Source organism: Trichechus manatus, unplaced genomic scaffold (assembly GCF_000243295.1).
Source record: "Trichechus manatus latirostris isolate Lorelei unplaced genomic scaffold, TriManLat1.0 scaffold00049, whole genome shotgun sequence".
NCBI lineage: Eukaryota > Metazoa > Chordata > Mammalia > Sirenia > Trichechidae > Trichechus > Trichechus manatus.
In genome coordinates this window covers 12147977-12162029 of record NW_004443985.1, presented here as the reverse complement: position 1 = coordinate 12162029, position 14053 = coordinate 12147977, and the positions used below count along the sequence as shown (strand labels likewise).

The 14053-nt window shown below is 37.6% G+C and overlaps 1 protein-coding gene across 1 annotated transcript in view; it reads right to left on the bottom strand.

Moving 5' to 3' along the window:
- The window catches only part of SLC4A7 (solute carrier family 4 member 7), an 82094-nt gene that overhangs the window by 47196 nt on the left and 20845 nt on the right, over nucleotides 1-14053 (bottom strand). The window contains exons 4-7 of the mRNA XM_023732207.1: nucleotides 13405-13584; nucleotides 10772-10960; nucleotides 7342-7710; nucleotides 393-564 (exon numbers count right to left, since the gene is read on the bottom strand). Of these exons, the coding sequence (XP_023587975.1) occupies nucleotides 393-564; nucleotides 7342-7710; nucleotides 10772-10960; nucleotides 13405-13584 (910 nt within the window). The remainder of the gene's footprint in view (nucleotides 1-392; nucleotides 565-7341; nucleotides 7711-10771; nucleotides 10961-13404; nucleotides 13585-14053) is intronic.

The following is a 14053-nucleotide window of genomic DNA, read 5'->3' as shown; positions in this document are numbered from 1 at the left end:
CCGATATGCTTCCCAGTGACATTCCAGAAAGTACTGACACCACAAGACAGTAGTTCTGGGACGGCATTACAGCCCAGGAAAGGCTGCCTGGCTGGTGCTGTAACATCATTCCCAGAATTAACCTCTCTAGTGGTGGGAGCTCCAGAACACATCACTGCAGCTCAAAAGGTCCTGAGGTTTCCCGACATCTATGGGTAGGTATAGACGGAAATACCGTATCACTCAAAGAACTTCTAAAAGTAGGAAGCATGTAAGGTTATTCAAGTGCTCTGAGGTTAACTGTAACCATTCTCACGTTTTCTGACCTTAAAATTATCACATGCATCAGTGAGGTTTGTAACCACCAGTCTACTAAAAAAAATATTACAAATAACCATGGTTAATAAAGCCACATTGTGATGTTATTCTGAGTAAGACTATGAAAATGTAGAGTTAATGATAGAATTACCTTGCTGAAGTCAACAGTACTATTTTCTCTGCTTCCTCCAGCTCCATTACCTTTAATTTCTCCACTTTTACTAGTGTCCAAGTTTCCAGGTGCAGACTGGGGAGAGGCCAAAATACCTGTATTTAAGAACAAATAAATCCTCAGTTAGAAAGGGGAAAGTGCACTTTGTCACTTGACTCTGCCCATATCCTGAAGGTGATCGTTTAAAAGCAAATGTGCAAGATAAAAAAAGTGCCAGGTGTTAGTATCATACCAGCAAAACTATAGTAACATTTTAAGTAATAATAAAGCCATAAATTTTAATATTTAAAATAATACAACTGGAATTTACAAAAATGGTGGCCTCTTGCAAAAAGAAAAAAAGTGAGTAGGTGAGAAACCACAGAAGGTGGAAGACCTAAGCCTCACTGCCACTACTAATCCTGTGGGAATACAGACTTCCAGCCCCTCGAACACCCACGTGAACTGCATAGAGCATGATGATGCCTAAATACACTAGCATACTTACACCAAAACCGACATAAATCCTCTGACAAACCCTACGGGTGACTCAGAAAATTTAACAGTGACACCAACTATACATAGATTGTCTATGAATTTATCATCATCTTCTACATTCATAATAGTTTCCTCAAGAATTTTTCGTTTTCCTTGGGTATTAACCATGCTCTCTACCGTCATTATTCCTAGGAAATACAACTTTAAAATATAACAGTAAATGTTTTTACAATATAAGTGCAGAGTATGGGTTTTATAATCAAATAGGTCTGTGCTGAAATACCCACTCTCTGCCACTGTGTAGTTATGTGACCTTAATTAACTGACTCAACCTCTGAGATTCAGACAAAGCTGTAAAATAAACTTGCTTGGATTAGAAATGATAGATATAAATGTTCAAGTATTAGGATACTCATCACTATAATCGAGTGATCCACATAAATTCACTTAAACTCTGTGACTAGACCCTCTATACCTGTCAAGTTTCAAAATTTTAAGTATATCAGATAACACATTATCCACCTAAGGGAGAGGTTTTGTTTGTTTGTTTTTAGCATAGAATATACTCTAACTAATGAAAACTGAAAAAAGTCAATTGAGTTTAGAGTAAAACTTCAGTAATGGAAGACTCTGATATCTGCTTCTCTGCTAAAACATTTCAACCAGGCTGTCACTGTGACCCAAAACTCTCAGTATAAAAAGCATCTGAAATCTGCTCAGCAAGGTGCTTGTTCTCTGGAAAAATGAAACAATTCTGAAATAAAAGACTGTTTCCTAAAACTTAACTCACAGGTAATAGCTGTACAATTTTACCTTAGCACAGACAAGTTATTAAGATCTTTCTTCTTTGATCTTGGTCCCTAAAATTCCAGAAATGAGTCTCTTCCTTTATTAAGATACCTGCCCGGGGGTGGGGTGGGGGGGAGTGAGCTAGTATTTTTTAGTGGCTTATACCTCTCCTACCCAACATATACTGAGCACCAAACATGTACTTCTAACTACTGAACACCTCCAACCTGCAGATGTATAGTCAAAAGAATACACAACGTACAGTTTCCCAGAAAAGCCCCAACCACCTGAATGTAGGAAAAGCAGAATGAGGAGAAAGCTGTGGGGGAAAGTGAGGCTACAGTAGGAATGAGAAGAAGAATCCCAAGGAACCCAAAACTGATACACGGAGGGGATACCACCTAAAGTCACTGAGCTAACCCGATCATCCTGAACTTGTCCCATTCCCAAAACTGGCACAGCAGGTGCTCGTTAGAGTTTTCCATCATTATCCCTTTCTGTATAACCCTCCTCACCTTCAGCTGAGTTCAACCTTTTTCTCTATCAATAAAGCAAGTCTGTCTGCTCCTAGAATAAATTCCTAGGACTCAGGAATTAAATGAGTAAATTACTAATTAAATGAATAAATCACAGAAAAAAAAAAGCTATCATTACCACAGATGACACAAAAGGATTAAATTTCTGTACTTTAAGAAAACATACATGAAAGAAAAATAATCTATTTAAGACCAAACAGTCAACATTTACCCTCAAGCAAAGAAAAGAAGGGCGAGGGGGTGGACACTGGGAAACAAGAAAAATGGAAACGGAACCACCGGAAGGGAAATAACAAGAATGGTGACACAATGTGGAAAATGTAATCCATGTTACTGAACAATAATATGTATAGAAATTGTTAAATGGGAGCCTAATTTGCTGTGTAAACTTTCACCAAAAACTCAATGAAATATTTTTAAAAAGAAAAACCTATGTGAGTACATGTGTATGTATAAAATCAGTAATGGGACTTAAAAATCATACTCTGATAAACCTACTATTTTGAATTTACTTTTTTTTTTTCCTCAAGTAAAACAGCAGATCTATATAGGGGTCGCTATGAGTCAGAATCGACTTGACAGCAACAGTTTGGTTTTTGTTTTTGTTTTAACTAAAGATAAATCAAAGAGATTGTCTTAGTCATCTAGTGTTGCTCTAACAGAAATACCACAAGTGAATGGCTTTAACTAAGAGAAATTTATCTTCTCACAGTCTAGTAGCCTTGAAGTCCAAATTCAGGGTGTCAGCTCCAAGGGAAGGCTTTCTCTTGACTCTGGGGTAAGGTCCTTGTTATCAGTCTTCCCTTGTTTTGGGAGTATCTCAGCACAGGAACTTCAGGTCCAAAGGACGCACTCTGCTCCTGGCACTGTTTTCTTGGTGATATGAGGTCCCCATGTCTCTCTGCTTGCTTTTTCTCTTTTACATCTCAAAAGAGACTAGCTTAAGACACTATCTAATCTTGTAGATCTCATCAATATAATTGCCACTAATCCATCTTACTACATCACAGTGATAGGATTTACAACACATACGGAAATCACATCAGATAACAAAATGGTAGACAATCACACGATAGTGGGAATCATGACCTAACCAAGTTGACAGACATTTTTGCGGGACACAATTCAATCGATGACATTCCACCCTTTGGCCCCCCAAAGTTTATGTCCTTGCCACATGTAAAGCATATTCAGCCCATCATATCATAGCAAAAGTCTTAAATCAACTCCCAGTTCAAAATCCAAATACTCTTCCTCATCTGTGAAATCTAGAATGCAAGTTATCTGCTTCCACAGGTACAATGGCAGAACGGGCACAAGCTAGACATTTCCATTAAAAATGGGAGAAATTGGAGGGAAAGAAGGCATAACAGGCAACAAGCAAGTTGGCAGAACACATTACATTAGCCCTCCAAGCTTTGAAAATAATCCTCTGTTCTCTGAGACCATTTACACAATGGCTCTGTCCTCTAGACTCTAGGTATTGGCCACACTCTCCAGATTCTGAGTAGAGGCCCCTTGGCCCTGGGCTTCAGCTCCGCCTTCCAGGTCCACTAGGACAGCAACTCTGCTCCCTCGGCTTTAGGCGCGCTGTCTCCTAGTCCATCTGAGTGGCAACGCCACCCTTAGAAACACCAGAGGCCATGGCTCCACCCTCTGAAACCTCAGAGGTCCTGGCCATACCTTTTGAGACTGAGGTAGTAGCTCAGCATCCTGTGTTCCTTGTCTCTTTAGGTTCTGCTTACTGGTTCCCTGGCCTCTCGGCCCTTGGGCCTCACACTCACACCTGCCCTGCTGGGACAAGTGTTCCAACGCTCAGTAGCTCCACCAATAAGTGCCTGGAGGCACCTCACTCTGCTAGTAAACTTCGGCCAGAAGGCACTGAGCTCTCTCACCCTGTGGGTCAGCTCCAGCGCTATCTGGCATTGGTCTCCTGGTTCTGCTACTGTCAGGCCTCTGCTGCTGCTGGTCCTCTGCTGCCAGTCCCTGTCCTCTATCTATTCACAGTTTTAAAACCACGTCCACATTTTAGGTATCTGTTAGAGCAGCACCCCACTCTCTCGGTACCAAATTCTGTCTTGGTCATCTAGCGCTGCTATAACAGAAATACCACAAGTGGATAGCTTCAACAAAAAGAAATTTATTCTCTCAGAGTCTAGCAGGTTACAAATCCAAATTCTATGCATCAGCTCTAGGAGAAGGCTTTCTCTGTTGGCTCTGGAGGAAGGTCCTTGTCATCAGTCTTCCCTTGTTCTGGGAGCATCTCAGTGCAGGAACCTCAGGTCCAAAGGATGCACTCTGCTCCCAGCACTGCTTTCTTGGTCATATGAGGTCCCTATGTCTCTCTGCTCGCTTCTCTTTTACATCTCAAAAGAGATTGCCTTAAGACACTATCTAATCTTGTAGATCTCATCAATTATAACTGCTGCCAATCTGTATTATTACATTATAGTGTGAGGATTTACAAAACAGGGAAATCACATCAGATGACAAAATGGTAGACAATCATGTAATACTGGGAATCATGACCTAGCCAAGTTGACAGATATTTTTGGGGGACACAATTCAATCCAAGACAGAAATCAAAGTTTTCTGTCATTATAAGTTTGACATTAGAAGTAGTTAGAGCAGTTTTTCTCAAGGCGGGTAATCTTGTCCCCAGGGGACATTCGGCAATGTCTGCAAAACTTTTTGGTTATCACAACTGGAGGTGCCACTAGCCAATAGTGGGTAGAGACCAGGGGTGCTGCTAAACATCCTACAATGTATAGGGCAGCCTTCCACAACAAAAAATCATCTGGCCCAAAATGTCAATAGTGCTGAGACTGAGAAACATTGAGTTAGAAGAAAAACTAGTTACAAATACTAAAAACAAATTCACTTTTTTACATATAATTATCCTCCAAAGAATAACTAATGGGAAATGCTACTTTCTCTTTTTTTTTAATGGGTGTGCACAAATCGTGACCCCATGACACAAAAAAATCTATGACATTATTCTCTCCAAAATGATGCTGGGGCCATCTTCCTCCTGTAATATAACATCAGACGTCAAGGAAACTCAACTGAAGTTTCTAGGTGCCACAAGCACCAAAGATAATTAAAAAGAAAATAATACATAGTTGCCCCAATTATTCTTATTTAGTAATTACACATCTTCTCTAGACGTCTTCTCAAACAATAATAAAGGCTTCTTGTCTTTAGAAGGGCTGATAAATCTCATGGCATACTTCTATAGAGGAAAAAACAATCTTATGTTCCTCAATTCTCAGTTAATCGCTCCTTTTATCCCGTTAACGACATGGCCAACAAGCCAATGTGAATAGGCCTAATCCTTCCTATATAAAATTTACAGTTTCTTCTTACTAATAGCAGAGATATAACAACAAATGTTCAGTGTTGCTGATCAACATGATACAGGTAAAAACAAATACAGGAAGTAACTTTAGTCATTTTTGTTCAATGAAAAATGGTGAATTTTGCTGTCTTTTTAATTAAAATAAGAGTGCTGATTATTTCTAAGTATTTTTTGCTCCTTTTGTTCAGTGACCCCCATTATTATATATTTTTTGTGTTTGGGAACTAGTAAGATTCACAGTGAAGTACTACGGAGTTTATTGTAGGTAGGCCTGAGTTCAAATCCCTGCTGGTCATTTACAGTGGGATTTAACATCTCCACTAGGCCTTAGTTTTCTTTATGTGTAAAACAGGGACAACACCAACTTCACTGCATTGTTTTAACAATCAGAAATACGATATATGCAAAGCACATACCGCTGAGTCTGGAACAAAGTATAAAACAATGGTAACTGTAACTACGATCATAATTAATGTTACAATGTTTTAGCCCCAAGACCGCCATTTATACTTCTAAAAGCATATCCCTTTTTGGCAACTTCAATGTGCTTTGATTAAATAAACATATTTGATGTGTTGGGCTACAGCCAACAGAGAGAGATGGAGAGAAAGGTCTGCCATGTGGGGGTAGGAACACAAGGGGCTGCAGTCAGAGGATTCCAGCTGTCAGCTGCTAATTACAGAATGCATGGAAAGTTATTTAACTTTTCTGAGTTTCTGCAAATGGGTGTATTCATCTAACTTACACAAATTTTTATAAATATTAAATATGCTACTTTAACAACTGTAAGCTACCACTAAAGTATTAGATATTATCGTTATTATGGAAAAATGTGGTAAAACCACTAGTCAGCATTAATATATGTTACACATTGATGGTTAACTAAAATATGAGTAAAAAATTGTCAGTAAAACAGCTTTTTTTTCCTAGATGGGAAGGTACAGAAGTGTAAATATACATATACTTAACATTTTTTAAAAGTATCATAATTTACAGTCCTTAAATAAAATGAGTTGTCTTTTATTCACTAAGAAGTAATTCTTCTAATTGACACACACAAATATCAAAAATACATCCTAGTCACAACTACAGGAACTCTGTTCCTGAAAAGCTGAAGGTAAATTTGGATTAAAGATAGATATGGCATTAAAAGTCTATCCCAAAATATAATACTAATCTTGAAATAATGATTCCAGGCAATCATACGAGAACCTTCATCTTCTAGGAAGCAAAATGAGGAAAAAAAGAACATTCAAACCTATCTTTGCTAGGCAAACTAAAACATACTTCACTCTTTGCCGAAAAGTGCCAAACAGATAAAAGGTGTATCACTTCATTATAATTTATGTACATTATGTGTTTATTCACCTTATGAATGAACTACACAAGAATAAAAGCCACCATTTTAAAAATCATGGCAAATTAAACATTAATAATAAAAATTTCTACATACTTCTGAACCATTCAAATGCCTTGCCTCTAAAATCTCAGTAAATGTTGACAGGACTTATGTTATAAGTAGTCTTTTTATAATTTAGATTGTTTCAATAATTCTTTCCTATAACACACTATAGAGAAAAAATCATGCAGAAGTCAACATAAATTGTAAGCATGATCTAAATATGCTGCTCAAGCTATGTGCTGAAAGGCATTCCAAGTGCAAGTGATTCAGAGGCAGAAAGCACCACACATGTAGGGTTTAAGATAGTTGCCTGGAAATATGTCAAAATTTTCCTCATTCTTCTGCTCCTGGCCTTTCAGCGCTTCTAAGTCTTCCTCGGGCGGATGAATTACTACTGTAGGAATAGCATCACTGGCAGGCGAAACCAGCAGTTCTGGGGCCTGAAGCTGGCTCTGCTGGGAGCTTCTGGAGGTCAGGCGGCTGATGCTAGGGCTGGAAGGAGGACTGTTTGGAGGGGTAGGTACTGGGGTGGTAGACCTCGAGCCTGCAGGGGTTCCAGCTCTTGAAGCAGGAAGAAGGTGACTGAGAAGAAGAGATAAAGGCGATTCTCCTCTCAACGAAAGGTTTGAGGCAGACAGACCTGTTCGCAAAGAGTGGCGGGAGGCTGAAAGGCCTTCCCCTGAGATAAAACAAATAAATGGAAACTGATGAAGTTCACTGCAGAAGGCAAAGAGAGACACAAAAGATCATTTACACTGTAAACTGCATGCTTTAAGGGCCAAAAATTCCAAATTCATGCTGTGAAGGTTAGCATGACAAGTCTTTAAACATTAGAAAGTCACAAAAGTTGATTAAACTGTAATTAGTTCCCTGAAGGTGTATCCAAAAAGAAAAAAAACCGTTAATGATAGATGGGGGGGGGGAGGGGTATGACACAATATTCTGTTAGAAATTAGGATGACTAACACTGTTGCTTTTTGAAAAGGATAGTATCAATGCAAAGTTGCTGCTTAAATAAATGATAAGCAGCAAATGAGAATATAACAAAATAATCTAATAAACAGAACCCAAACCAAAACTTACCAGCACTGATAGCTGATATTCAGCATATTTTTCCTACATTGTACCAAACAGCTGTAAATAATTATCTCTCACAAGAAAAGTCCATATTAACATTACCTAGTAGTTTCTAACTTAAAAACTGTAGTCAAATATTTACAATGTTAAGTCCATAGGGCACCACCTATTAGTGATGTTCAAGTTAAAAAAACATAGGACAAGTTATAAAATTTTTTTCCAAAAGGAAACAATGTCAATTTCAAAGAACGTAAATCCTTGAGATCTCTAAATGTATTTATTAATAAGTGACCTAAAGCATGCTACTCATTTCTAACACCACAAATAAATTTAACCATAGACATCCACAATATTTAATTTAACTAGATAAGAATAAAGTATCTCTCACCAACAACTGCTACAAGGAAGCCTAGAGTATTTCAAAAGCTCACGTAGTACAGTTATACTTCAAACACCTGGTGTTTGTATTAAGGGTAGATCAACTGAACAGCATTTGGTTATTTCTGAAAAAACACAAGAAACCACAACAACAATCCAACGTGCTCTAAGTAATCAAAGCTCCAGAGAGTCCAGAAATACTAAAAATAAAGAGTAACCTGTCAGCCATAAGTAACTACCATTTGGTTAAAAAAAAAATAAGCTACGTGCAGAACGACAGTTAATTATAACTTTTGTTGTTGTGTGCTAGTGAGTTGATTTCAACTCATAGCAACCCTATAGGACAGAGCAGAACTGCCCCATAGGGTTTCCTGGCTGTAATCTTTACGGGAACAGATCACCAGGTCTTCTCTCCCGCAGAACAGCTGGTGGGTTCGAACCACCCCCCTTTCGGTTAGCAGCAGAGTGCTTAACCATTGTACAACCAGGGCTCCTTAAATTATAACTATAATATACTTAACAACAAAATAACAGAATGCCTATGTTAAAACAGCATTTAAATGAAAAAAGCCATTGCCCTAAGGCTAAAAGGAACTAAATTTAAATTGGGGAATAAACACTGTACATGAGGAATAAAGACTTAATAGGGTCCTTCTGGGTTAATGAATTCATTTTACTGAAGTAGAGAATATACAATAAATGACAGATGAAAAAGAGAAGTAAAATGTGGCATATATGGCTTGTGCTTAAATTGAACTTAGATCCATAAGGGAAGTTAAATATACCGACGCATAATTTTAAACAGATTTTTTAAAAAGAGTTTTATAATGGTCAAATTCTCAGAAGCAAATGGACATAGGTATCTTACACTGAGTTGTAAAAGCTGACTATGAACTGTATACAATAACTGATATGTCTCCACCATCTTCAGACACATTAAGCTCTATCACCTATGGCTTGTTAACCTGCAGAACACTTAAAAGCCATACCAGTCTTTCCGGAACAGAAAAGGTAGGCGAAAAGGTTTTGTGGCCCATACTCTAGTCCTCTTCACTGTAATCCTCATAAGGATTAGGCAATGGCAGAGCAATAATGACTCATAAGCGACTCTAAGCCCCTGCACCTGGGTTTTCCAGGTTCACTGTCATCACAGCTGAGAGCCAAAATCAAACCTTCAGTGATGTCTTCCTCTGCTTGAGAAAGAGGAAAATAAATAAAAGCAAGACCTCTAAGTGTGCCAACCCTAAGGCAGTGAAAGAGGTTAAGTGGCTACAAAAACACTCTCTCTCCACGCCCCACTTACCGCACTGCTAACCTCTGAATGAGAGTGGAAAGCTAGAATATGTGGACCTGGGTCTCAGCGATTCTCAGTCAGCAACTGGAAGATCACCTAGATCATTAGATCACTAGATCACCTCTAGTGTAAGAACAGAAATAATCATAAAAACCATTCACAAAACCCTGCCTAAATTCTCTATGCATGAATAACCAAAAAAAAATTTTCTATGGATGAATAAAGGACATCAAATCAACCTAAAAACTTGCTTATGTCCAACAAATAAAATATATTCAGGAGGCAAATAAATCAACTGAGAAAAATCTCATTTATATATAAAGTTTGAATCCCAACACTGAAAATTTAAAAAAAAGATTAAGCTGAAATATAGATCATAATTTATGTCTACTGAATCAACTATACTCAAGAAATCTTGAATAGAAACAAAAAAGAAGGAATGAGATGTAATTCAGGGTTAGGTATATAGTGACAGAACTTAAATATTACCAATATTTAAATAAAAATTAATTTGTGTCATTTTAGCAGAGTGAATGCTTAATTTTTTCATCTAAATAATTTTCACAGATAAATATGTTATGTTACAAAGAAAGACATTTGAGAAATGGTATTTTAAAGGCACAAATAACATTATAAAAAACAAAATAAGATTATAAAATGACCTAACGTGTTTTTACACAAATAGCACGCACCTTCTACATCTGTCTGCCAACTGCGCCCTCCCCCCATGAGGTATTTCCATAAGCGCTGCTATGCCAATCTTTTTCAACATGCTGTTGTAAAAAAAAAAAAAGAAACCTAGCACACTTATGAAAATACCTCACAGGTGTTTTGGCAAACAAATGTAGAAGGCATGCATCACTTGCGTAAAAATAGGTACGTAGTTATCTGGAAATAATATCTTTCCTTCCCCAAATGTTCACTGCAACCGCCCAGAAATGCTGTTAGAATAGAAGTATTAGCAAAAAATGGATGCCACAATTTATCTCACCATTCTTTTCAAGTAAGTGAGGGTCAGAATGTTTCTTGCCTATATCTGCAAACGATCGAACAAGGGGAATCCGATTGGTGAACCTTTTTTCATTCTGATGATGATGCCTCTTCAGAAGAGCTTCTCTGACATTCTCTCTTATGGACTCATCTAACTGGCCAGAGGCTATCATGTTGTCCAAGACCATATCTACTCAAAGAAAAAAAAGTAACAGTTACTGTTATTATAGAAACTAACACTCAAATGACTATAATACAAGACAAACATAAATGAAACTTTATAACAAAAGATAGATCCCTAAGTAGCTCTAGAAAGAAAGCATTAAATTTCCCCCAAAACTGTCTTAGTAGATGATTATCTAGTTTCATTCATTCAATCACTAACTCTTTACTAAGCATTCTCTACATGTTGAGAATACAGCAGTTAACAAGGCAGATCAAGCTGCTTCTCTCATTCTTCCAGAGGTAGAAAAACCAAGCAACAAATAGATACAATATCATGTGGTAATAAATTCTAGGAAGATGAACAAATCAGGTGTGAGGGGGGCATGGGAGGCGGGGAGATTGATGACAACACCATTTTCTACATTACTGTGATGACTGGATTATTTTTAATTTATAAAATATGTAGAAATATTTTAAAACATTGGCATTAACTTGAGATAAAAAGCAAGCGTTCAAAACTATGATAAGATGTCACTGAACTGTGCATGTAGAAATTTTTGAAATGGTGTTATCTTTGGCTATGTGTATCTTCACCAAAAAAAAAAAAGGTTGAGAAGTTAGAGGGTTGATATGTTGTGGGGTTGTTAACCAATGTCATAAAACAACATGTGTACTACTATTTCATGAGAAACTATTTGTTCTGTAAGCCTTCACCTGAAGTACAATTAAAAAAAAAAAAACTATGATAAGATCACTCTGAAAGAAAACTGGAGAGACAAACCTAGCAGGCAAGCTAATGTTAACAGAATGACTACAGGCTCCATTCGAGCGAGTGCTGGATTACACACCGTTCATGAAAAGTACTGCATTATGTGGTAACTGCAGAGCTAAAGAACCAGGTGTCCACATTCAATGCTCCTAACCCTAACTCAATTTTTCAGTGATTCATGTAAGACAAGAAAATAAGGTCTCTGACAACATAAAGGTCTGCAGCAAGCGGTCTACTCAAACAATCTGGTAATATTGAAGTATTTCCAGCCTAGAAATTCTAATAAATATATCATTTTCCTGAAGAGCAAACACTACAGACTTCTTTCTTCTTCCCTGGGTGCAATCTGTAATGGCAGTCACACTATCGACTTCATTACCACGGAAATTAATATCGTTTATCTGTCTATTTCCACTTTCTACCTCCACACCCAGTTGTCATCGAGTCAATTCCGACTCCTGGCGACCTCGTGTACTTCAGTGTAGAACTGTGCTTTCTAGGGTTTTCAACGGCTGATTTTTCAGTAGTAGATCACCAGGCCTTTCTTCCAAGGCACCTCCTGGTGGATTCAAACAGTCAACTTTTCAATTAGCAGCCACCCAGGGACTTTCTATCTCCACCAAACCAAACTCATTGCTGTCGAGTTAATTCCAACTCATTGCAACCCTACAGGACAGAGGAGAACTGCCCCATAGGGTTTTCAAGGCTGTCAATCTTTACGGAAGCAGATTGCCACATCTTTCTCCTGAGAAGAGGCTGGTGAGTTCGAACCTCCGACCTTTCAGTTAGCAGCTGAGTGATTAACCACTGCGCCACCAGGGCTCCTTCTTTCACAGTACCCTTCAAATCTCTCTCTCCGTCTCTTCCATTGCTACCACCTAGCACGGCTCAGGTTGTCATTGTTTCTTGCTTAGACTATTCCATGAAAATAACTGGCCTACTTGCTTCTAACCTCTTTTTCATCCAAAGCCACCCTGTATATTGCTGCCAGATTGACTTTCCAAAAGCACACCTCAGATCATACACTATTGTCCAGCTTAAAAACTATCAAAAGAACCAAAACACCTACCAAATAAAATTCAATTTCTTAAGCCAGTAACTCAAGGGTGGTGGTGTTACGTGCCGTCAAGTCAGTTCTGACTCATGGCGACCCTATAGGACAGAGCAGAACTGCCTCCACAGGGTTTCCACTATCTACTCTAACCTATGTTCCCAATATATTTCCTACTACTACTGTTCAAGTAACCAATACACTCATGCACTTTTCTTCCTGCTCTTCCTCTTCCTTAGAATACTTTCTTTTCTCTTACACCACCCAATCCTTGTTCTCATGGGTTCAAATTCTACGAATAAGTTGTACAATTACTGTCCTCCATGAATCCTCCCCAGATACCCTGGTTGAAAGCACAGAAACAAAACCCTCTTTCCAGAGTACTGGAAAATCCTTATCTTCCTTACAGCACTACTCACTTTCTTCTTGATATATAGCTGTCTAACTTAACCCTCTAGACTCCAAGCATATCAATGCCAAAAAGGATGCATTACTTATGTCTATTTCTCAAACTGCTCTGCACAAAATACAATTTCAACACGTAGTTATTAAAATGAATGCTCTAAAATTCTACTTTATTTTCCTTACTTAAATACTTCTTATTTCAGTAAACGAATATTGAAAAAGAAAAAAAGTAATTGGTTAAAACCTGCTATTTCATCTAGAGTGCTTGCTCTCATATCCAGCATGACTGTTCCATTTAGGATGCAACTCCTTAGTTCAAACAGACTGTGCAAAGACAGAGTTGCCACATAAGGTTTACTCCACCGGTCACCTCCATCTTCAACATCCTCTTCAAACTTCAGCCACCTGAAAAATGTATAATACATAAAAATATTTTATAGATAATATGCAATTTGTTTAATATGATAAACATAAACTTGTTCTTTTAAGGAGAAACAAGATGATCATCATCAAAACAAAATTTGGTTACAAAGACATTTTTACAAATTAGAGTAATGGTCTACAATATTTATAGTCGTAAGTTTCCTTGCAGTTCCTCTTTCTATTCTAGCTATCACAATAATAAGCCTAGAGAAGCAAACTACAGCACTTAACAGTTTCTACTTCTAATCATCTTTTAAATTTATAATATGCAAGACCTAGATTTTTCAAATTTGTTTCTTTAAAGACTTATTATTAACATCTATAATAATGTAATTCCTTTTTTGTCATATTAAAATATTAGGGATCATCTAAGGAAACAACTTTTGACAATAAAGAGAAAAATTAAAGAGGATTTCCAGAAGGTAACAAAGAAATTCCCTGCTCATTATTTTAAAGCACTGGCTACCTCA